Source organism: Melitaea cinxia, chromosome 2, assembly GCF_905220565.1.
Source record: "Melitaea cinxia chromosome 2, ilMelCinx1.1, whole genome shotgun sequence".
Classification (NCBI taxonomy): Eukaryota; Metazoa; Arthropoda; class Insecta; order Lepidoptera; family Nymphalidae; genus Melitaea; species Melitaea cinxia.
Window position 1 is genome coordinate 2016338 of NC_059395.1, and position 23608 is coordinate 2039945.

At 33.2% G+C, this 23608-nt stretch overlaps 1 protein-coding gene across 1 annotated transcript; it reads right to left on the reverse strand.

Annotated features, from left to right (window-relative positions):
• Positions 1 to 5259: 5259 nt before the first annotated feature.
• LOC123659628 (neuroligin-4, Y-linked-like) lies at positions 5260 to 19625 on the reverse strand. The gene is made up of 10 exons (XM_045594832.1): positions 19012 to 19625; positions 18602 to 18819; positions 17832 to 17981; positions 14115 to 14315; positions 13252 to 13744; positions 12940 to 13024; positions 9632 to 9826; positions 7567 to 7718; positions 6679 to 6797; positions 5260 to 6356 (listed from the first exon to the last, which is right to left on the reverse strand). The coding sequence occupies exons 1-10, from the start codon at positions 19623 to 19625 to the stop codon at positions 5395 to 5397; spliced, it is 3189 nt and encodes a 1062-aa protein (XP_045450788.1). The 3' UTR covers positions 5260 to 5394.
• Between the last annotated feature and the right edge of the window lie 3983 nt (positions 19626 to 23608).

Here is a 23608-nt window from a genome sequence, read left to right on the forward strand (position 1 = left end):
AGATGTCTGCAACAACAGAAGTATAGCAAGCGCGTTGCCGACCCTACACCCAATTCTCCTCACTGGTCTGGTCACCTTACTTACCACATAAACCCAACTCTGCTTGAAAGCAGTATTATTTAGCTGTGATCATCTGTAAGGTCGAGGTACTACCCCAGTCGGGCTGCTCCAGATTTTGAGCAGGATATTTCCTGCTCTGCCCTACCTCAGTTAATATTAAATATTTGTGATCGTGATGGTATTAACGAAAACTGAAATCTGGTGACATATTCAACACGCAGTTTTGTCAGCAGATTTCCGAAAAGTGTTGGGTGGAGCAAAGGTTTACTTAAGTTAAAATACTACTTTCACAAGTAAAGAAATTCGTTTGAGATAGCTTTCACATTCATTTCCCATATTCTTTAAAGTAGGTATTTATAAAGTTAATTACAATAAGAAAGAATAATCTAATATATAAAATTCTCGTGTCGCAGTGTTTGTAGTTAAACTCCTCCGAAAAGGCTTGATCGATTCTCATGAAATTTTGTGTGCCTATTGGGTAGGTCTGAGAATCGAACAACATCTATTTTTCACACCCCGAAGTTATAAGATATATGACATGTTATATGATATATGACAAAACAACGTTTACGGGGTCAGCTAGTAATAATAATAAAATAAAGGAAAACAGACACGTGATATATGGATGGAATGAGTGAAGTCAAATATAATTGAACTGGAACAAAATACAAACAGAAGAAAATCAGAAAACGTACAAGTCCATGTATCTACAGATATCGTTTTACCATTTATAGTAACTTTATTGAACTAAAGTTTCATATAAGATTCAAAATAAACACTACGGAAAACTTTCTTCGGAGACTTATAGAGAAACATCGTATCGAAGTTACAGAAGAATGACACTTATAACAACACACATAAGATCCACATTCACTTGCAAGAACATGTGATGGAGGAAAATAGCTTTTAAGAGCAAAAGCGATCTAGCTACATTGCATATATTACCACACCTATCCAATCCAACGTAACATAACCTTTATTACGTGTGATATAAGAGCGAAATTGGTTTGAAATACATAACTAACAACACGAGTTTCTTGAAAGCAAGTATACGGTAACAATACTTTACTCAGTTCAGGGGTTCTCTTAATTTTCAACAAGATTCCCGGCTGTTACGCTTCTGAAGCAAGCTTAAGCCCTCAAGCAGACTTTAATAGAGAATGAATAGTATGGCGACGTCCTTATAATGAAAAATGCATAGAAATATTGTCTAGTAAACATTTACGGTTAGCTTTTTTTAATGTCGTAGAATTAAATACAATGGATACGCTTAGCTGTGCAGACAGAACAAGCTATGAAAGGAGGTTTTTTATTACATGAATAAGCTGTTACCAGCTGGCTGGTCTTAGGTCTGTGCTCCGTCTTTTTTAATTATTTATCTCGTAGGAAGGTTCTATTCTTCTAATTTTTTTTTATTCCATCGAAACTCACGTCTGAGTCGTACGCATTATACAAATAATGCTAAATAAAAATTAAACAAACTACTTTCTGCAATGTGTGTACGCTACATGCTGAACAATTGCAAAAATTATGCTATCATCTAAGCTATAATAATTATGAAAAAAAGATCAAATAATTTTAAGTATAATATAAAAATTACACTTAAATTACTTTTGTTGTTATGTCAAAACTGAAAGCTTTACAAGATAGAAGTTGCTCTTGTGTAAAAATTACGTATTTGCAAAGCCTGTATGTAGAAACTAGATATACACAATGAACATAAGTTTAAATATGTGTTATATTAAAACCATTTATACCTAAACATTTCTCTATAGATATAAAGGCTCATGATCTTCAATTCATTTTATACTTACTGTTGAAAGTCACCTTTGCGATTTAAATTCAGAAAACTTGGATATCTTGAGCTTAAGTTTGAATCACGTAATTCATGTAGTAACTAAATTCATAACAACGTAGATTGGTTGTTATAATTCTTACTTTTAACATGCCTAAAGATGTAGAACTTTCATTTATTAATGAGACAGGCTGTTATAAAATTATGGAGATGACTTCAAAGAGATATTAGAACTATAATTTTCTATTTGATATTAATTTTATTTATTTATTTACACTTTCGCACACCAATTCAAGGTTTTAACAGCATTACAAATGATAAATAAAAATAGAATTATTATCAGTTGCAACGGGCGGCCTTATCGCTAACACAGCGATCTCTTCCAGGCAACCTTTGGACAGAGGACTAAATAAGAATTTTGATATTAAAATTTAAATTTTAAACATTTATAATTACGACAATTCAATAATTCCTTAAAAACTTTATTTCTGAGCGAACAATATTTGATCTTACTTATTTATATTGTACTGATTTTACTCGAGAAACAGAGACGTTGTTACGTAAATAGAAATAAGCCTCAATTACCATAGTCCCTATTCAACTCGAAACATTGAAGTAAACACAAAGTAATTTCGAACTACACAAACATTTATCACGGAGACATATGAATTCATAACGTGTAACAATTCCACATAACACGTAATTAGATTCCACACAATGCGTCAACCCTGGTTTATTAATGTTTGACACGACATACCGAAACCCCATACAATTCAACTGGAATACAAATAATATCATACAGTTACAGACCTTCCTAGTTTGAAATGCCTCAAGTCACGTCTGAGTTGAAACTTCTTTGAAGATGACAACACTGTTTCTAGAGATGTTATTGTTATGTTTGCTTATCGATAATTATAATAAATGGAAAATGTCGAAATCATATTTATAATCTAAGTGTGATGACATGATGTATATACATAAACTAGACAGATTAAGAACTTCAATGGAGATAGTTGGTATCAATTAATATGTTAATCAAAAATCTGGACCTTGAGTTTAAGCGGCAAATGTTTTTTATTTTTATTTTCACAATAAATCAACAGTAAAAAAAATAATTACTGTGTGGCTACGGTACTAAAGAATTTAGCCACCCCCTCTCTTCCCGTGGGTGTCGTAACACGTGGTTCAATAAGTCCCGAGACTAAGTACTAAAAAAAGGTCTTTTTTATAAAATTAATTTTTATTCATCAACATAGTCTCCTCCAAGAGCGATACAGTCCCTCCAACGCTTTTCTAACTTTTCTATCCCATGTGTGTAGAACGATTTGTCTTTGGCTTCAAAATAAGCCTCCGTTGCTGCGATAACTTCACTATTTGAGTCAAATTTCTTACCCTGAAGCATTTTTTTGAGGTCTGCAAACAGCCAGTAATCGCTGGGGGCCAAGTCTGGCGAATAAGGGGGATGAGGAAGCAATTCGAAGCCCAATTCGTTAATTTTGGCCATCGTTCTCACAGACTTGTGACAAGGCGCGTTGTCCTGGTGAAACACCACTTACTTTTTGTTCATGTGAGGCCGTTTATCCGCAATTTCGTACTTCAATCGCTCCAATAAGCACATGTAATAGTCACTATTTATATTTTGCCCCTTTTCAAGGTAGTCGATGAAAAGTATTCCATGCGCATCCCAAAATATAGACGCCATAACCTTACCGGCCGATTTCTCTTGTCTTTGGACGCTTCGGGCGGCTTTCACCAGCCGCTCTCCACTCCGCTGCCTGCCGATTGGATTCCGGAGTGAAATGGTATATCCAGGTTTCATACATTGTTACATACCGACGTAAAAAATCCTTTTTATTATGATTCATCAGCGCCAAACATCGCTCTGAATCATTGATACGTTGTTCCTTTTGATTAGTTGTAAGCAAACGCGGCACCCACTTAGAAAAAAGCTTTTTCATGGCCAAATTTTTATGTAAAATAGTGAAAACACTACCAGCTGAAATCTTCACTATCTCGGCTATCTCTCGCACTTTTACCTTCCGATCTTCCAAAACGATTTTGAGGACTTGGTTAATATTTTGTTGAGTCACTGCTTCATTTGGACGACCTGAGCGTTCCCCATCATTGGTGTCCATGCGACCGCGTTTGAAGTCGGCATACCACCGACAAATGGTTGCTTTAGAGGGAGCTGATCCTGCATAACATTTTATTAGCCATTGCTGTGCTTCAACGGTATTTTTTCCCATTAAAAAACAATGTTTTATCAACACGCGAAACTCGTTTTTTTCCATTGTATCGAAATTACAACCGTAGCGTCACTTAAATGTTTCAAAATCAATAATTTTATTGTTCCATTTTTAAAAATTTGACACATATTCTTGTATTGATAGCCAGTACTTTTTAATAATCAAAAGAGTTTTTAATATATGCGCCATTTCCAGGTTAGTCTCGGGACTTATTGAACGATCTAGTAAGAGGCGACTAAGGGATAACAAGGTTCCACAACCACCATGGAACTTAAGAAGCCTACCGATGGCGGGATAACCATCCAACTGCTGGCTTTGAAATACACAGGCCGAAGACGGGCAGCAGCGTCTTCGGTGCGACAAAGCCAGTATTGCGGTCACCAACCCGCCTGCCCAGCGTGGTGACTATGGGCAAAACACATGAGTTCTCTTGAGAGTGAACTTGTGGAGGCCTATGTTCAGCAGTGGACTGTATAGGCTGTAATGATGATGATGATGAAAAAAATATTTATAAATTAAGCATTAGAAACAAATATTTAAAAAGTTAAAAAATTTCACAAAAATACTAAAATAAACATATTTTTACGTACTTAAACTCTAAACTTTGTGTAAACCGAGCGTTAAGCAAAAGTTTATATGGCCAATACAATGTTAGGTTAAGGTGGTACAAGTACAACTTCTGTAAATAGTTTTATCGCGACTATAAAAGTTGACGTCAATCGCGGTTTACGACATCTATCGATTCGATAAACTTGTGCTTACCTCGATAGTTCACTCAGACATCACTTTTTCTTATTATGTATGCCGGGAACCAAACAAAGGGTCTTTATAGCCTTGTTTATCGTCGACCGCAAGCATTTCAAGCAAAATGTTCATTTAAGCTCCGTCCCAGTAGTATCCTTGAGATCAAGTATGATTTGCACATACGAACGACGTTCTATAGCAATGAAATGGTACTTATAATGTTTTCAAAGTTAGTAGTGTCATGGACTATAATATAGGAAGTAATAAATACTTTACTGCTATGAACTATTTCATGTAACCCCATAATGTTAATCCGGGTGACGTTGTGTGTATGGGAATATATATTTTAGTGTCGTATAAATAAAATTATTTTATGATATAATTATCGTGAAAATCATAATAAAACGAAGCAAATATATCGGATTTCTTTAATCAATAATAATCAATCAATACAGCGACTGAAAGTATCCATAACGTCCTCACCTAAAAAATATTGCCGTACAATTATTTACACTTCAAAAATCACTTAAAACTCATAGTCTTTCTCTGTCACACTCGCATCTCATCAATAGCAGCTTGCGGTAGACTTGTGGGATGTAGAGATTTGCCTCTCCTTAGAGTTGCGTGATGGGCTCTTGCAGATTCTTCTCTGCCAGGTGAATCTGCAGAACCATTTGGAGGATATTTATGCCTTAAATCTTGAAGGGGTGGCGAATTACTAAATTGATTCAAATTTTTTGGCAATGTCGCATACCCACCCACTTGAGGATAGCTAACATTTGGCAATCTAAAACTGCTGTTACGACTGCCCAATTTACTTGGCAACATCATATTATCTATGCTGAGAGTCGGGCTTGGTGATTTTGGACCGTCTAACGGTCCCTTAAAGTTCAGATTCCCCAAACTCGGGTCCGCCATAATTTTCTTTCTATTTTGCCGCTCGATGTCCACGACCAAGCTAGGGGCGAGGTTAGGGTCGATATGATAATGGGAGTGTTTTCCAGATATCGTTTCAAAGTGTTTCTCATTGAACCGTTGCTGTTTCCCGCGGGACCTTGATTTATCTCTCTGATAATAAACACCGGCGAATATCAAAACGTTCAATATAAGCAAGGAGCAACCGATAGCTATTGTGACACTGAGAGCGGTTGAATACGCCGCATAGCCTGCGGCTTCTAAATTGGCTAAAGTATTATCCGTGGCGTTGAAACTCTGCAAATCTCTCCCGTTTGGCATCATAGTCACGCACGTAGCTAATATCGTATCGACCGTGGTTAGCGCTGTATCGGTATAAGCTGAGCCATTGCGCCTTATCGGATCATTATCTGTATTTCGTGCCAAAGGATCAGGTCGAACGATGCCCTCATAGAGATCTTGTTCGTTATGGTTCCTGAATAAATTGTGGCGCGCCGCAACATCTTCCATACCTGTTCTGTGGAGTTCGGGAACGAGTCGAAGCCAAACTGATAGCTGATGTGCTCGATAATGGTTTTTCATCCTCGGCTTTATACCTGATAACAAAATGTAGCGTTTAATTCATTGAACGAAAATATTTTATAAAATTCATCCTACGGTCGCCTAAAATTAATTTACATTTTAATATCAAAGAGGCTTTAGACTGAAATATCTTTGCATAGAAATTAGTAACTCACAATGTCGAGAAAAGTTAGGAATACTGACTGGAAACGAATTTACATATGAAAAAAAAAAAATAACGAGTATTTTATTTAGTCATAGAATATAGAGTGAAAAGATTTGCGATGATAAGCCATGTCTTCGGTAAAAGTGTTTCGAGAAAAGCCTTTCTATTTTCATTCCTCGACGTGTACTGACCTATTTCGAGATACTTCTGGTGTGTCGAGTCATACTCTTCCCAATTTATTCCGCGAAACTTATTTCTTTCCCTTGACGCTGGCAGAAAGGCTTCTTGACGAGCGTTGTCATTTGGATTCCTAGAGAGAATATTTCATTACAGTGTACAGTTTTAGAAACTTTTTTCAACAATGTTTTAACAACTATGATAAAAAAAGTTTTAAAATATTCAAAAAAAAGAACATAGATATCTGAGCGTTAATTAAAAAAAATAACCCCGAAAAACTAAATGTTGTACCGAATATGAAATAAAAACATTTGAATAATCCTCTTAAGAGTCAACCTTTATGATAAAAACTACCAAAAAAAATGAATTTTACTAAAATATCATAAAACTAAAAATCAAAAATCGTTTAATAAATCCAATGTTCAAAGCTCCGCAAAAACGTTCCCGATTCAAAGGAAAAATTTGAACATTTATAAGCCTTCGTATGGACTAAACATTCCTGGATTCACATTTGGTACAAACTTTGTGTATATAATGACAATATTTCATATGTTTTTTAGTATTTTAATACCTATACTATAATTTAACAATGTTTAGATATGCAGATTCTATATATATTCAACCTATAACATAATATCTCGCTGCAAGGTCAAAACTTCTTCTCCTCTTCGAGATGCGTATCAGCGAATAATTTAATTACTACCAATTACAATCGCTGTCACATATCTGTGATAACAATCGGGACTGAGAGACTAACAATGACACACTCTGCCACTTTTACTATCTATCTTTAACTAGACTATACAATACCTCAACACAAATACTTTTTCCGAGCGAGAATCTATCCCACGACCACCGGAATTTTAGTTGACTATATTTTACTTTATATAAAGGTCGTTTACCCGGTTCTAGCGAAGTTGGCCACAAAAAGCATTATAGACTCAGATAGAGCCGTCTCGAACTTGGTGTAGTTCTCAGGGAAATGTCCGAAACCATCTGCTAATGGAGCCCCGAAGATATATGGGAGTTCCTCGCCGTGCACCGCGCCCATTCTCTGTGAGAAAATAGTATTTTATATTTATAAAATATATATTATATATTTATATAATATAGTCTAGACATATAATAAACGGAGGCTAACGTCATACCTATGTATATATTTTTATATCTTGAAATATCGATTTTTATATTTTAAGTACAAATCTTGTCGCGACAATAAAAAAACACAGAAACAATTGTTTGATTTTGTGCAGTCGTTTAGAAGTAATGCGCTTATATATTCCGTTCCGTTCCGTCCGTTCCGTCCGTTCCGTTCCGTCCGTTGTATATTCCGTTTTTTTAAGTTCTATACACCAAAACGATATAATTTTATTCAACGTCTAAAGTAAATGTATTTCTTTGTTTTTATTTGTTATTAAATAAATTAAGTAATTAATAAATAATAGTCATTAATAAAATAAATAAATTAAGTAAATTTGTAATATATTATTATTATATTATTAACGTCTAAAGTTAGCCTCAAATAAATTAATATCATAACTGCAAATTTTATTATAATGTACACTAAAATCAAAATCCATTTATTTATTCAATTTTCATTACATTAATTAGTATAGACAATTCAGTAACATCGCTTAGTTGAAGGAATCTTCTAAAATAATACTTAAAAAATAAGTTTAAAGATTAGTTAAGAATATAGAAAACTATCTAGAATAAACATTAAACAAAACCAAACTTACATACGTTTCGTAATTAACAATCCCTGATGAGCCATTATACCAAGCCGAGATACATAATAACTATCAAATATGCCAGAAAAAAAAATATCGACATGGTCTAAGAAATTAATCAAGTGCAAATATCGAACGCAGTCGATGTACTCATATAAAATCACTGATCTAATTAAATCACCTTTCTTACAGCAAAAGAAAACAATAAAACTCTCATCAGGTTTGCAAAAAATTCCGTTCAGTTTTATCAAAGAGAAATCCTTTTTTACCTTTAAATGAACAGAAAAGAATATTTCTTTGAACAGTTTGTATAGAAGAAATAATTGTGACAGCATTTTGAAATAAAATCGAAGGAAAATTTATTGAAACGTCCAATACTAGTCTAACTATACGAGTGTATTTAAAGAAACCAGTAAATGCTAAGATTGCTACGAAAATTATGACTGATGCTAGAAAAAAATATATAAACGATTTGTTTTTAAAATAGTAATTAAAAAATTCATAATGAACACTTAAATTAATTTATCAATAACAGCTCCCTACTAGAATATAGTATATCGTCTGGATTATATTAAAATATACGAATTCAGTCTAACCGTAAAACTTCGAAAGCAGTTACAAAATTTAACAACACACGTTCATCCGACTGTGGAATATTAAAAGCCGGTTTGCTGAACAAAATTATCTCATTACATCGAATGAATCCCCATACGCATATTTCTGGTTAAATGTATGAATAATTTTATTTTTGTTTTGAAACAAACGTACATGCTTTTAACTCGACTCATTATTAGGTCCTTTGGGGTAACCGGTGACTTAATTAAACAATTAATATTTATGGAATGCACCCTTGTTTTTGGAGAAAGTTGAAGATAACATATTTTATATTTATTAAATTTTATGTGGCTTTTTAAACAATAATAATAAATTAGGATGGAAATCCTGAATCAGTATCCAAAAATACACACCATATATATGTGTATGTACAACGCTCGGACCGTGACAAATATTTTTGTAGCCTTTAAAATTAGTGGATCTTATATGGCATCTTAAATTAAATCCAGCAAATAGATCGTATTTGCCATACATCGCCTTAAATCGGTAAAGATGAAGCGTATGATTGTTTCATAAAAAAAAAGAAGATAGTCGTGTTGCGTAGAAATGTAACTACCAAATGTTCGCCGGAATTTAATATAACGTCAAAACTAGTGATATAGCATTTTAAAATATTTATTACCTGCGGATAAAATCCATCTCTTGTCTGATAGTCAAACACATAGAAGAATGTTTTTGTTGGTCTTCCGGGAGAGTCTTCATCGCTCGACGCTATCCTTGGTCCCCCACTCAACAAGTCACCACTTTGTATTAACGGAGCAATGTACTGAGCATCCGATAAAGCTGATACGGTGGCGTCTCTTGTGTTTATTGGATTCTGGAAAAGAGTTATTTGAATAGAAATAGTGGTAGAGTTGATTCAAACGAGAATTTTCTAGAAAGTTCGCGGTCCAACTTAATCGACGTCCACAACCCGTTGTTCTCTCTCTTCCGTTGTAAGTGTAGAACGTGACAGTTCTATGTTACACGATAATACCTATTAAAATCTTGAATTTGTTTTATGATGTTAAGTATTTTATCAAAAATAAAATAAAACTTTATTCAAATATGCTTCAAAAGCACTTTCGATAAGTAATTTTACAAATTTAAATTTTAAATTGATTATTATCTTTAAAAGTAAAGTTACAACCGATTCGGGATGTAGATTTTGCAGAGAAGAATCGACAAGAAACTCCGCAGTTACTCTTTTGAGAATAATATATAAACTGTGTTTTAGTACAAAATTGGTAATATATGCACGAAATACAGCGTATAAACACCCTTATCAACGAATAATAACGCTTTATTTATTAATTTATCTTTAATAAACACTTTAAATTAATGTTGAAACAATTGCAAAATTGTTTGTGAGATTTTATTATACACACGAATACCATAACCGAAAAAGGAGACGTTTACTTTGCACAATCATGTCCTTTGAAGTCGTCCATAGTCGTTTTTCATTGTTTGCTGTCGTTAAATGTCTACTTTGAGCAAGCAAATATTCAATGAACGAAAGATATTTTTTGTAACAAATCAACCATAAGTCAAAGTCCCAATCAATATCAGACTAAATTGTATCCACTAAATCTATCCAAGTAAAATGTGGTCCTCGAGTTACTTCACGTCCGAATAGGAAGGCAGACAGATGTTGATAGCTACAATAAATAACCGTAATTCAGCACCTGACGCTTTGATAAAGAACAGCTCCAATATAAACTTACGAGTGATAACAAATTGAAACGATTCTGTATCGCTTTCGATGAGAAAAAAATTCTCCCCGACTCGATAAATTCCCTTTCATGTAACGCGTCGAGTTAATATAAAAGAAAAAAGATAAATCACTTCATCACGTAAAGTGTTTTTATGCAACTAAAAGTGTTTCGATTTGATATAATTGTATTTGCTCGCAAATAAAAAAAAACCGACTTCAATTACATCGACAAGACAACGTAAGTAGACGAAAAAATAGTCAAGTAAATACGTGTTATCAAAGATTACTCAAAAAGTTGTAATCAGATCTCGATGATATTTAAATTTGGCAACATGATAAATATCAGCTTTCGATTAAATTAAAATCCATCAAAATCGATACACCCAGTAAAAGTAATGCGGTATAATACAACGTGTGTCGACGAGAAAATAGTCCAGCTAAAACGCATTATTAGATATAATACGAAAAGTAACTACTTTGGATTTCAAATAAATTTTAATGGAACCAAATCACACGCACCACCTTCCGATAGCAAAAAAATGTCGAAATCGGTGCACCCAGTCAAAAGTTCTGAAGTAAAAAAAAAAAAAAAAGAATTGAGAACCTCCTCCTTTTTTGGAAGTCCGCTAAAAAATAACGAATGTGCTTAGACTACACGATTAAACTAAAATTTCCTTAGCTCCATCTAACTTATATCTCTCTATCAAATTCCGTTCGCCCGATCACACTTCCTAACACTCTCGTCACGCTTCCACCGACTTACTCCCCAAGTCATACGTACGTAATGAAGTTTTAGTTCACAAACCAAAGAAAAGTATTGAAGAAAGATTAGGATTAATAGAAAAAGTACAATTCGTAATTTAAGAACGAAAAAAAAAACCGAGTTTAAGCTATTCTTTATGAGTTATAAATATTTTTTGATTTAATTGAGCGAATTTGTTTGTGCAGACCTTGTTGGTCTCCTCACCGTGCCTCGGAGAGCACGTTAGGCCGTCGGTCCCGTTGTTATCATGTACACCTTATAGCGATCGTTACTCATAGTAGGGAATACATCCGCCAACCCACATTGGAGCAGCGTGGTGGATTAAGCTCTGATCCTTCTCCTACATGGGGAAAGAGGCCTATATCCAGTAGTGGGATATTACAGGCTGAAGCGAATTGCTTTACTACATAAGTTGTGACGTTAAAAATACAAGAGATAAAATCGTCAATTTTATCTCTTTATCACAGCGTCTAAAAATAAAAATAATGCATTCAACGAAAAATGTTATATATCTATCTATCCATTCTCCGCTTTTTTGGGGATACAAAATTACAAATTTTACTGGTAGTATAAAAATATTGTGTTCTATGAATATTTTATAATAACAAAAAAAAATGATATATTTGAAAAGGACTATTGGCTAGACTTTAGATTAAGAACCGCATTTTGAAATTAGATAGGTTAGGGTTATTTTTTTTTTTTGTAACCAAATTATGTTGATAAAAATTATTATTATTATTTTTTTATGCTGATAAACGGTCCAATTTTGAGCTTAGATAAGTCGACGGTTCTTAATCTAAAGCCTTACCGGACTATTTTATAACCATTAAAACTGATAAATACTTCGTAAACGTATTTTCACGTCGTATATTTTACTCCAAGGTTGTCTGGAAGACTGCTCTTCTGACAATAAGGCCGCACTTCTTTAGTAATTATTATTTTTGTTATTTTTGATGGTGTAACATAAAGTATTATTATTATGGTTATCTTTACATTATTCCCAATATTGTACTCGTAACTTTGTTGACGGTCTGTGATAAAGCGCCAGAATGTGAATTAATCAAAAATTTATACGTAATCTACTAAATCATTCATAGATTTTTGTAGATATTTTTAAAGATTGACATTTTATAGATTGTTAACTGATGATATTTAAAGCATTACGATCACATAATCATAAGTGTCAAAAGCAATGAAAATGATAATTGAAAATTATTCATATAAACATTAGAAATAGAATGCCGGCTATTCAGTCAATTTTAAACATACCCTAAATGTGACAATAGTGCAAATAATTGAAATTCTTGAAACGTTGAAAACAAACAATAATACAATCGATATAAATCTTTTTACAATAATATCCTTTCATTTACATTAATTAAAAATAAGGCGTGTCTAATTACTGAATTTAAGCCAACAAACTAGTCTCAAGCAATTAAGTTGGACTAACTAGATTAATTAAACAAACCTCTACCGTTCTTTCCCAGTCGGTGTACTCGTTGACAATCGTATAGAATATCTCGCTCAAATGGTACGTGTAAGAATTCCTAACGTAGGTTCTGGAACAAACGTGTTTTTATTCGATAAAAGTGCATTGAATTATATCTGATTCAATACTTAGTGAGCCTGTGACAGTCAGCAGAAATATATTTTATTATAATTAATAATACATAATAATCAAAATTAAAGTCTTTGAATATAGTAACAATTTTAAATATTATATAATAGAACTAACAATGTTTATTGCATTTAAAAGTATTAAAATTGCAGTTCACTTAAATATTACCTTAGCATGCGGTCTCTTTTCTCTGGTTCGATACCATTCTGGATATCATGGGCTGAAAACTTCCAAAGAGATTCACACGTCACAACACCGAAGAGCAAATCGTATTTATTCTGGAACAACCTCCTTCCACTATCGCTTCTTTTTATATGATAGTTATTCTGGTTCATATTATTTAAAGGACCAAAACTTGGAAAATCTGAAGTCGAGTGAAGTGTAAGAAAGTCTTTGGCGAAATCTGTTTTTATTACAACTCCATCTACAGATGGTCCGAAAGCAGTCAGGAAATTCGGAGGTGATATGTCAATTGATAGTAGTTCTTCTATCGTTGCATCTCTCAAACAATCTACTATTATTTCATGGTCTTTTGCAAGGTCTTCCGGTATGGTACAGTTCATACGTTTCGCTAATTTCAATGAATAGTAAACAGGATCGTCAACTATGGCCCACGAACTTAGTGCTGATCCGGACAAAAGTATTGCTCTGTGAAAAAGACCTGAAAATAAAATAAAATCTTACCGATATAACCCTATCTAATTTATATTCAAATCAATTAATCCTTCAAAATAAGACGAACCAGAATATTTTAAATGAGTAAAGAAAATTAATTTATAGTAAATTAACGATACAAATATTCGTTATTTACCGAAATTACACCACTTAAGTAAGGAGATTAGGCACTTATATTTGATAAACCATTTCTTGTTTCAACGTGAATCGTAATATTAATTAACTTAAGTGAATTGCGACTGCGTAATTAATTCGACTAAAATAACAAGGTACAACATTATATCGTAATTCAAACATAACAGAACGCTACGTTCAAACAGGCATACATGATAATAATTATATAAAAATATATGAACCTGGCATAACCGTCGGTGATATCATAAGGAAATTGATACAAGCGGCTCCTGATCCGTGGCCCATTAGAGTTATATTCGTTGGGTCACCTCCAAACAATGCAATATTTTGTTGAACCCAATGCAAAGCAGCTATTTGATCCATTAAACCGTAGTTCGCCACTCTAGCCTTCAAGTGTGGAGTGGGGTTAGCGTTTAGGAAACCTGCAAAATTTACGTAGCAGTTTGAGTTGGACGTCGTGAGTTATGAGGTCAGGGATCGAATTTTTCACTTCCCAATACGTTGCTGAAATTCGATTTGGATTTTGGCGTGAGCCGGTATGAAAATATCACTTTATCCCCGTCATTATGTATAAAATATTATGTATAAGATTCAAATATCGAATACGATAAAACGTTGCTAGCACATACATTATTCAGTATTTAATATTAACACATAGGAAAAAAAGTGTTTATGATATGAAAATCAACCTTAGTAAATTTCGTCTTATTCATAACAAGGTCACAACCCAAAAATTCTAAATCATCAAATGAATATTGGATGAATGTTTATAGTACTGATAAATATTAAATATATCTTATGTATAAAATTCTCGTGTAACAATGTTAGTTAAAATACTCCTCCGAAACGGCTGAACCGATTTTGATGACATTTTGTATGCATATCGGGTAGGTCTGAGAATCGGGCAACATCTATTTTTCACACCTATGAGTTACAAAGTAGGGGGGGGATTAATGGGGTTAAAACATATATAGCGAAACAACGTTTGTGGGATCAGCTAGTATATATATATATATAAATGATCTTAATTTAGTCACGATGAAATGTTAAAAGCAAAATGAATGATAAATAAATAATAATAATATATAATTCATATTATCACAATACACACACGGTCATCTGTTCCTAAAGTAAGAAACTTATTATAATGCTTGTTATAGGTAACAGCCGACTGGTATATAGCTACATTTTTTTTTTCGATAGACATACTTATTAATAATAAATATATGGGTGGAAATCGAACCCACAACCCCCGGAACAGAAAACAGGATAAAAAAAGCTGATGTATTTCTTTTTATCGCAATCAGACTGAAAACCGTCAATACAGCGAAACTCGATTTTAGAATTGCATCGATTTATTTATCGAAATCACAAGCAAAATTGATTTCACTAGCAGTACAACATTCAATAACCATCTCATTTCATGGGAGGAAGCCAGACGAAATACGTTTTAGTCGAAACGTACTCCTTATCAATGTATCCACGTTTGCCTTTCAATTTCACCCCTATTTGCATTTATAATATACTCATATAACTCGTTTAGGCAGTTCATACTCGGAATACGTGAATAATGTCAAGATTTATTCAATTTATTTATTGATAAAATTGTTTCCAATCTCTATGTTTAATAAACGGAAATCGTTTCCAATACGTTCACATTTTTAAATATTAACGCTGCAAATGAAGGGTATTGATGAATTATGTGTTCAAATTGGAACAGAATTGTATTTTGGATAAGACATATTATGTATGTGGGAAACGGAACGTAAGCGTGAGTGAAAGAGAGGGTATGTAAGTATGAGCGAGTGAGATATAGTAAAAGGAGGTGTCGCCATACTGAATTGAGCAAGCGGTACGAGCGGTAGAAAAACGGTGTAGTTGGCTTTTGCTTTTAAATAAATTAATAAAAGTATTTTTGTTTTACTCTGAGCAATCATTTCTACATGAATGTACTCGTATATGTAATACTAGCTGTGTCCGCGACTTCATCCGCGTGGAATTTAACAAAAAGGTTATTTCTCAGTTACAAAAAAAAATATTAGCCTAAGTTACACCTTGTTACATCAGCTATCTGCCAGCGAAATTCCCATGCAAAACGGTCCAGCCGTTTCAGAGATTAGCAGGAACAAACAGACAGATGGACAAATATACCCGAAACCATGGGACTTTGAAATTGTTCTGATTTGTCGGTAACTTAAAACGACTAAAATTGTAAAATTGTAAATACCACATTTTAAACTTATTTCCAAAACAATTAATAAAATAAAAATTATTTTATTCAGCAAGCATCAAAAGCACTTTTAAATCGCATATTTATTATATTTGTTTTAATGAATTAATTATTAGCATTTAACTAAATTGTTTAAATAGAAATACAGTTTTGGCAACGTTAAATTATCACAAGATCAAAGAAGTGCCAATAATCCTAAACAAGAACAAAGAATGTTTATTTATTAAAAGTGTTGCACAATAACAGCCTGGAAGAAATAACTCTTCGAAAGATTGTTGCCTTTTGCCAATAATTCCGAACAAGTTCCAAGTCACGACTAATGAGTTTGTACGTCTGCCAGAAAATTATCCTAATTAGAGCAATTTAGACATGTTTTATTATTCGCCTCCAGTTTAGTCTCTTTTGGGCAAATTAACACAATTCCTCTACAAGAAAATCGTTCGAAACTGTTGTCTGTGTGATAAGAAAATCAAATGCATTGGTTAAAATTTATTTGACGGTATTCAGGTTTTGCTAACTATAAGTGGCTTATATCGTCACTCATCAACATCATCATCATTACAGCCTATCGCAGTCCACTGCTGGACATGAGCCTCCACAAGTTCGCGCAGAAAATGGTGTGAACTCATATGTGTTGCCCATAGTTACCACGCTGGGTTGGTGACCGGTAGTGGCTTATACCGTGAACAAATAAAAAAGAACAACTAGTTGCAAAAAAAATGAGAGTAGTATTTAAAGGTAATGTCTTTTCTGCGTTATTACTTTTGAATATACTTGTGTTTTACTATAGTTTATTCACGATTTATGCGAAATACAAGGTCTTGAAATAACAAATTGAAGCTAGAATGACACGTACATAACACCAAAATTCTTAGATTTCTGTTACGTTGGTTCACATATCAGATTATAAGTAGCAATCCGCAAATATCTTACTTATCCGCAAAAGCCTCTTTCCCTGTTAACAAAGATAATCCTAATCCACCATACTTTTCTGCTATATTGAAATTGTTTCGCGATTGTGTTTGGCTTTGTTATTGCCAACGACAAAATTAATTTTAAATACTTTTCTTCTCGAAAATACCAATTTATTGGCCCAATTTTATTAACCATCGGGAAATCTTAAGCTTAAATAATTAATGGAGATTAAATAAACTTTGCTTGTTAAAGTATATTTTATAACACTCACTAACTCACACTTCAGCTTATGCTGTTTATGCTATCACAGTCCACTGCTGGATATAGGCCTTCACAAGTTCGCGCCAAAAATGGAGTGAACTTATGTGTTTTGCCCATAGTCACCACGTTTCTCGCACCGAAGACGCTGCTGCCCGTCTTCGGTCTGTGTTTGAAAGCCAACAAGGGTGGTAATCGCGCCATCGGTCGGCTTTTTAAGTTCCAAGGTGGTAGTGGAACTATGTTATCCCTTAGTCGCCTCTTACGACACCCACAGGACGAAAGGGGGTGGCTATATTTTTAACTGCCGTAACCACCCAGCAGGTATATTTTATTATAATAATAAAAAAATAAGTTTATTTCAGACAGATTCCATACAATCAAATAGTTTTATACAAAATAATTAATAGAGAATCAGAGAAAAAACAGAAATAAACATAGTAAAACACGAATTTCCCTTCAAACATTTCATGTTAAGAAAAAAATAGATATTTGGTAATACAAATTTAAGTAATTTATGTTACATACTACTTACCTAATACTCCCAGTCTAAAGTTTAAAGTTACGACAATGAGGTCTGTGTAACTTGCAAGGATTGCGCCATCATAAGGGTTCGCTGAGCTCATTGAGTAACTGTCACCATGGATGTACACTAATACAGGCAGAGCTAACTTTGTTTCGTCCACTAAAATAAAAATCATCGTGTGAAATTTCGTTTCAACTAATACCTTGGAAAAAAAAATTATACTTTAAGCCTTGTTTACTTTTGTGTGAAGAGGATGGTCACAATGATCTCAAACTATATTGATGCGTGTACATAAGTGTTTATGTTTTTAACAGACTCTTCCAAAAAAGGAGGAGGTTCTCAATTCGACTGTGTTTTTTATGTATGTTACTTCAGAACTTTTGACTGGGTGGACCGATTTCGATATTTTTTTTTTAATCGAAAGGTGGTGTGTGTCATTTGGTCCCATTTAAATTTATTTGAGATTTAACAACAACTTTTCGAGTAATATCTAATAATGCGTTTTTACTTGACTATTTTTTCGTCGACCTACATTGTATTATACCGTATAACTTTTTACTGGGTGTACCGATTTTGATGATTTTTAATTTAATTAAAAAATTTAATTCTATCGAGATCTAGTAACAACTTTTTGAGTAATCTTTGATAACGCGTATTTATTTACTTCACTATATTTTCGTCTCCCTACGTTGTATTACTTGTCAATGTAATTGAAGTCGGTTTTTTTCGTTTGCGAGCAAATACAATTATTCTAAAGAATATACATAAACAAAACTTACTTTGCAAAGGTGCAAATATGTTTAAATAAAGACAATCTTCGCTTTGATTCTTAAGATAAGGTATCAGTCTTTTTAAATAATCTAATCGTCCCTTGGGCATTTTTTCTAATAGAATCCTTTCGTCAGCTAAATCCGGAAGCTTTTGGGGACAAGCCGGACCTGGACGATCGGAAACCCTTACGCCATCCCAAGGTGAAGGTGTCCTTGTAGGGCTAAACCTAAAATGAAGTACAAAATAGACCTTATACTTAAGCGTAAATGATATTTCCTTTGAAAGAATTTTTATGAGATCAAAACTTCTAAATTGAAATACTCGAATTCTAAGTGCTACGAAGTTTGAATTGTTTCATTTATGTCTTATTTAGCACAATAAAAAGAAATGACTTTAATCCAACTTGGTTCTTTCTTACCTATTCGATCCCACGGGAGGCGTAGCGTAGGGCACACCTAAAAAAACTTCAAGTGGGCTCAAATATCTGTGTTCGTCCATCGCCAGTACTATCCCCTGTAATTTTCCATATTTCGTCTGAACTATCCTACTGCTTATTTTAAATTTAACACTAGATTTTGGGAGTGGGTTTGTGGGATTCAAGTAATATCTCTTATAGTCTACATAGTCACTGTAACCATTTCTTTCATGACTGTAAAGATCGCTGTGTTGTGCGAAATTTTCATTACTATAATACGGATTCTTATCAAAATTGACATTTTTGTGTTTTTCCTCGTGAGCATCGTCGTGTTCATCGTATTCTTCGTTCGGTGAATCATTTTGCACACTATTTATTTTATAATTATCTTTATTATTTATTCTATTAACACTGTCGCTGTTTTGATTCATATTTGTCGTGTTCGAATTGGCTTTTTGTAGAGATAGAAAAAATATCAGTAAAAACGAATACAAATTGAAACAGACTAGTTTGTTAACAAATATTTTGCCTTTTCCACTATCAGTTTTTCGTTCGTCATTTTGAGGCATCGCCTCGTTTTTAGTCTGCGCTTTATGAAACTGTCCAACTGGAAACATATTTCGTCATGGTATCATTTTTTTATTGAATTTATCACTATGTTCGTACGTCCGTCAGAAATTCTGCATCTGAAACAAAAGAGAAATTTAAGTTGGATTGTTTGAATATTTTATAAAACTGTTAATAAACATTCACGTTTTTCACGTTAGTGTTCATTAATAGTTAGCGTTAGTATAGCCTCAAATATTTTGAATTTTATAGTAATGGAAATAGATTTTATTTTTATTTAAACAAATATACTTTTTAATTTGATTGACTTGTAAAACTTGGAGGGTAGTTGTGTAAAAATGTCGATCGTATTGTTACTAGTAGTTGTTATAATTATGCTATTGACTTATTTTTGATGACGATTGATTGATTGATTTGACGGTATTAAGCAGATAAACAATAAGAGTTATATCGACACAAAGTCCAATATCTTAATAATTGTCAGAATACAAATTTAAATGCCAACAATATCATATTATTATGTATTAACTTATATAGTGATTAGGAAATTATTACTTTAGTTGTAAGATAGTTTGATAAAAGTTCAATTATTATCCAGTTGTCAATTTTAATAATAAACAGTTTTAATTTATATTTATAAATGTTTATTTGATATTTCATTACCTTTATAAAATAAAAATATATATGATATAAAATTCATAATTTAATCTGAAAGAGCAAGCATTTTGAACTCGGCGACGGTTGAACAAATTATTTGAAATATTGCGTCATAAAAATATAGCTACATTTAAAAAACGCAATTTAGCATACTTTTTTGTGACATAATACGTCATTTCGATTTGACTCACTTTTTTATATTATTACTAGCTGATTCCGCAAACGTTGTTTTGCCATATATGCTATTAACCCCCTTAATCCCCCACTTATAAGGGGTATGAAAAATACATGTTGGCCGATTCTCAAACCTGCCCGATATGCATACGAAATTTCATAAAAATCGGTCCTTCCGTTTCGGAGGTGTATTATATTCTAATTTCTATAACAGTTATTTGTACACTTCCTAACGGCTTTTCTATACGCTGTCCTATACCCAAAAGTTGTCTGGAAAAAATCGCTCTTTTAGCGATAAGACCACCTTTGTACATCTTCCTCTAATTATACTACTTTTGTTTGTATCTTTTAATGGTGTGCAATAAAGAATATTATTATTATTATTATTGTAACTAACATTGTGATTGATTGTGTGTGTGACACGAGAATTTTATATATAAGATATTCTATATTATAATTATCTATATGCAGTATAAATTAAATTTCTATTATTTAATTACAATTATACAATTAAAACTTAATAGTTTGTTAGTTTTATCATAAATATATTATGTAGTTTAAATAGTTGTTTTCGCAATTACGCCCAGACAACAATTACGAGATGTATACGAGGATAATGGAATGTTAGTTACGAATTAATTAATTATTCTCGTTTAATTATTTGATTTAATCATAGTTTTGATAGAAACAAATTATATCGCATAAATACTGTGTTGCCACAAATTTAATTTAATAAACTACTGTTTTTATTTCGAAGATATATCATCCTATCCCACATTTTAAGCGTTACTTTTTATAACACATGTAGTTATTTACGATTTAAAAAAAGAATTTTTGATATTAAATTTTGATCTGTTTGCGTATTAATGTAGGACTATAGTAGATTTTCATTGTAATATGAAACTTTGAATAGTTACGGGTTTCTGTAAAGAGCTCACTATAGACGGCGCCACGGTTCGCTTAAACCGAAAATTAAAAATTATCATATCGAAAATTTCGCTCGAGCGGGTGCATCGTTCCATAGCTTAATTGGCTAGAGCGCCGACACGGCAAGTCGGAGACGCGGGTTCGAACTCCGCTGGAGCGGTCAATTTTTGATATGATATTCAAAAATGTTTAGGACTATAGTGTTAGTATGTCAGAAGTTCCGTGAACCCAAAGTGTGAAAGATTTTACTTTAATGTTATTATTTTTGTATCATTTTAATGTAAATAAAAATAAAATAAACATAAATCATTATTCAATAAATTATTTTATTTAACACACACATAATGTCGTCTGTTCCTAACATAGACATCTTAATGGCTGTGTTTCTTTTTTTTGAAATTTAATATCGACCCGCCACGGCTTTGCACGGTTTCAAAAACTATCAGTGTTCCTCTACTATATTATGCATGTGTTATACATATAAAGTTTTCTCTGGAATCACTCTATTTACTAAAGAAAACCGCATCAAATGCGTAGTTTTAAAAAACCTAAGAATACAGACAGCGGGAAGCGACTTTGTTTTATACTATGTGATGTTATAAATATACATATATACAAAACCGTGTTATTACTTATGTACGTACGTAAGAAGTTATACTTCACGTTGCTAACTTCTTCTTCGTTGACTAGCTAGCATCAGGGCGTCGGTTTTCTTTTTCGTAATTGTGTGCGCGCGCATTTTAAAAATTCAATTTTCCCTTACTCGCCAAAAAAATTATAACTTGAACCAATGGAAATACTACACCCATACTTGAGGAATCGAACCTAAAACCCTTTGGAACTAAAAACAGAATCATTGCTAACTGCACCAACGGACCAATCATTTTATTATGAAAATTTAAATGCAAACATAATTACGAAATTTCCATAAAATACAATTGTCATTGTGTTGTAATTTGTTATAGTCAAGAAGTACTAAAACTTTGTTGCACTCGTTTCAAACAATTTCACATCTATAACGAATTCATTCACAAACAAGTTATAAGAAGTATTAAAACTTAAGTTTCACACTATTAGTAAAACTGTGTCCTGGAGGGGCGACCGCGTCTTGGCAAACGCAGTATCGGACGTCCTCCGGCTCGCTGGACCGACGATCTACGTAAGATTGCCGGTTTAGGCTGGACGATGTCTGGCGCGAACTTATGGAGGCGTATGTCCAGCGGTGGACTGCAATAGGCTGAATTGACTGACTGATTGACTGGTTAATTTTTTTTTTCATTAACTAAATACAATGCGATTGAGACAAATGTATGAACAATATATTTAATTCCCTACGGTGGAAAAATCACCAGTATCTTTTTGACCGACAAAAAACGGAAGAGGTTCCTAATTTGACTGTAACTATTTTTAATGCATGATGATTCTATATTAATCGAAAGGTGGTGCTGGTCGTGTGGTTTCATCATTCATCATCATTTCAACCTATTGCAGTCCACTGCTGGACATAGACATCCACACGTTCGCGGCAAAAATGGCGCGAACTCATGTTTATTGCCCATAGTCACCACGCTGGGCAGGCATGTTGGTGACCGCAGGGCTGGCTTTGTCGCACCTAAGACGCAGCTGCCCGTCTTCAGCCTGTGTATTTCAAAGCCAGCAGTGGATGGTTATCCCGCCATCGGTCGGCTTTTTAAGTTCTAAGGTGGTAGTGGAAATGTGTTATCTCTTAGTCGCCTCTTACGACACCCACGGGAAGAGAGGGGGTGTCTTTATTCTTTGATCGCGTAGCCACACGGCTCATGTGGTCTCATTTAAATTTAATCGAGATCTGATAATTTCTTTTCGATTAAGGCCTATTTTATTCCGATCTACTTTGTATTATATCTCATAACGTTTTACTGGATGTACCGATAACGATTATTCTTTTTTAATCAAAATCTAATGTTACTAGTACTGTGCTGACGAGTACTTTTTGAGTTATATCTAATAATACGCCGTACTTGACTATATATTCGTCTATCGACGTTATAAGTCGACGTAAATGAAGTCGATTTTGTTTTCGTTTCAAAATAAGTTCAGGATGCTTAATCACGACAAAAAATAAGTCTATCCCCAATTTTTAACCTTATTAATTCCGTGAAACGAATGTTTATCTTTAGTTACTAAAAGAACATAAATGTGTATAAAATATTTTAAAAAGGCTGTAATAGGCATAAAATTTTATCTTGTATTTTCAGGATGATTCAATGAATGAGCCACGTACTTTATTCGAATA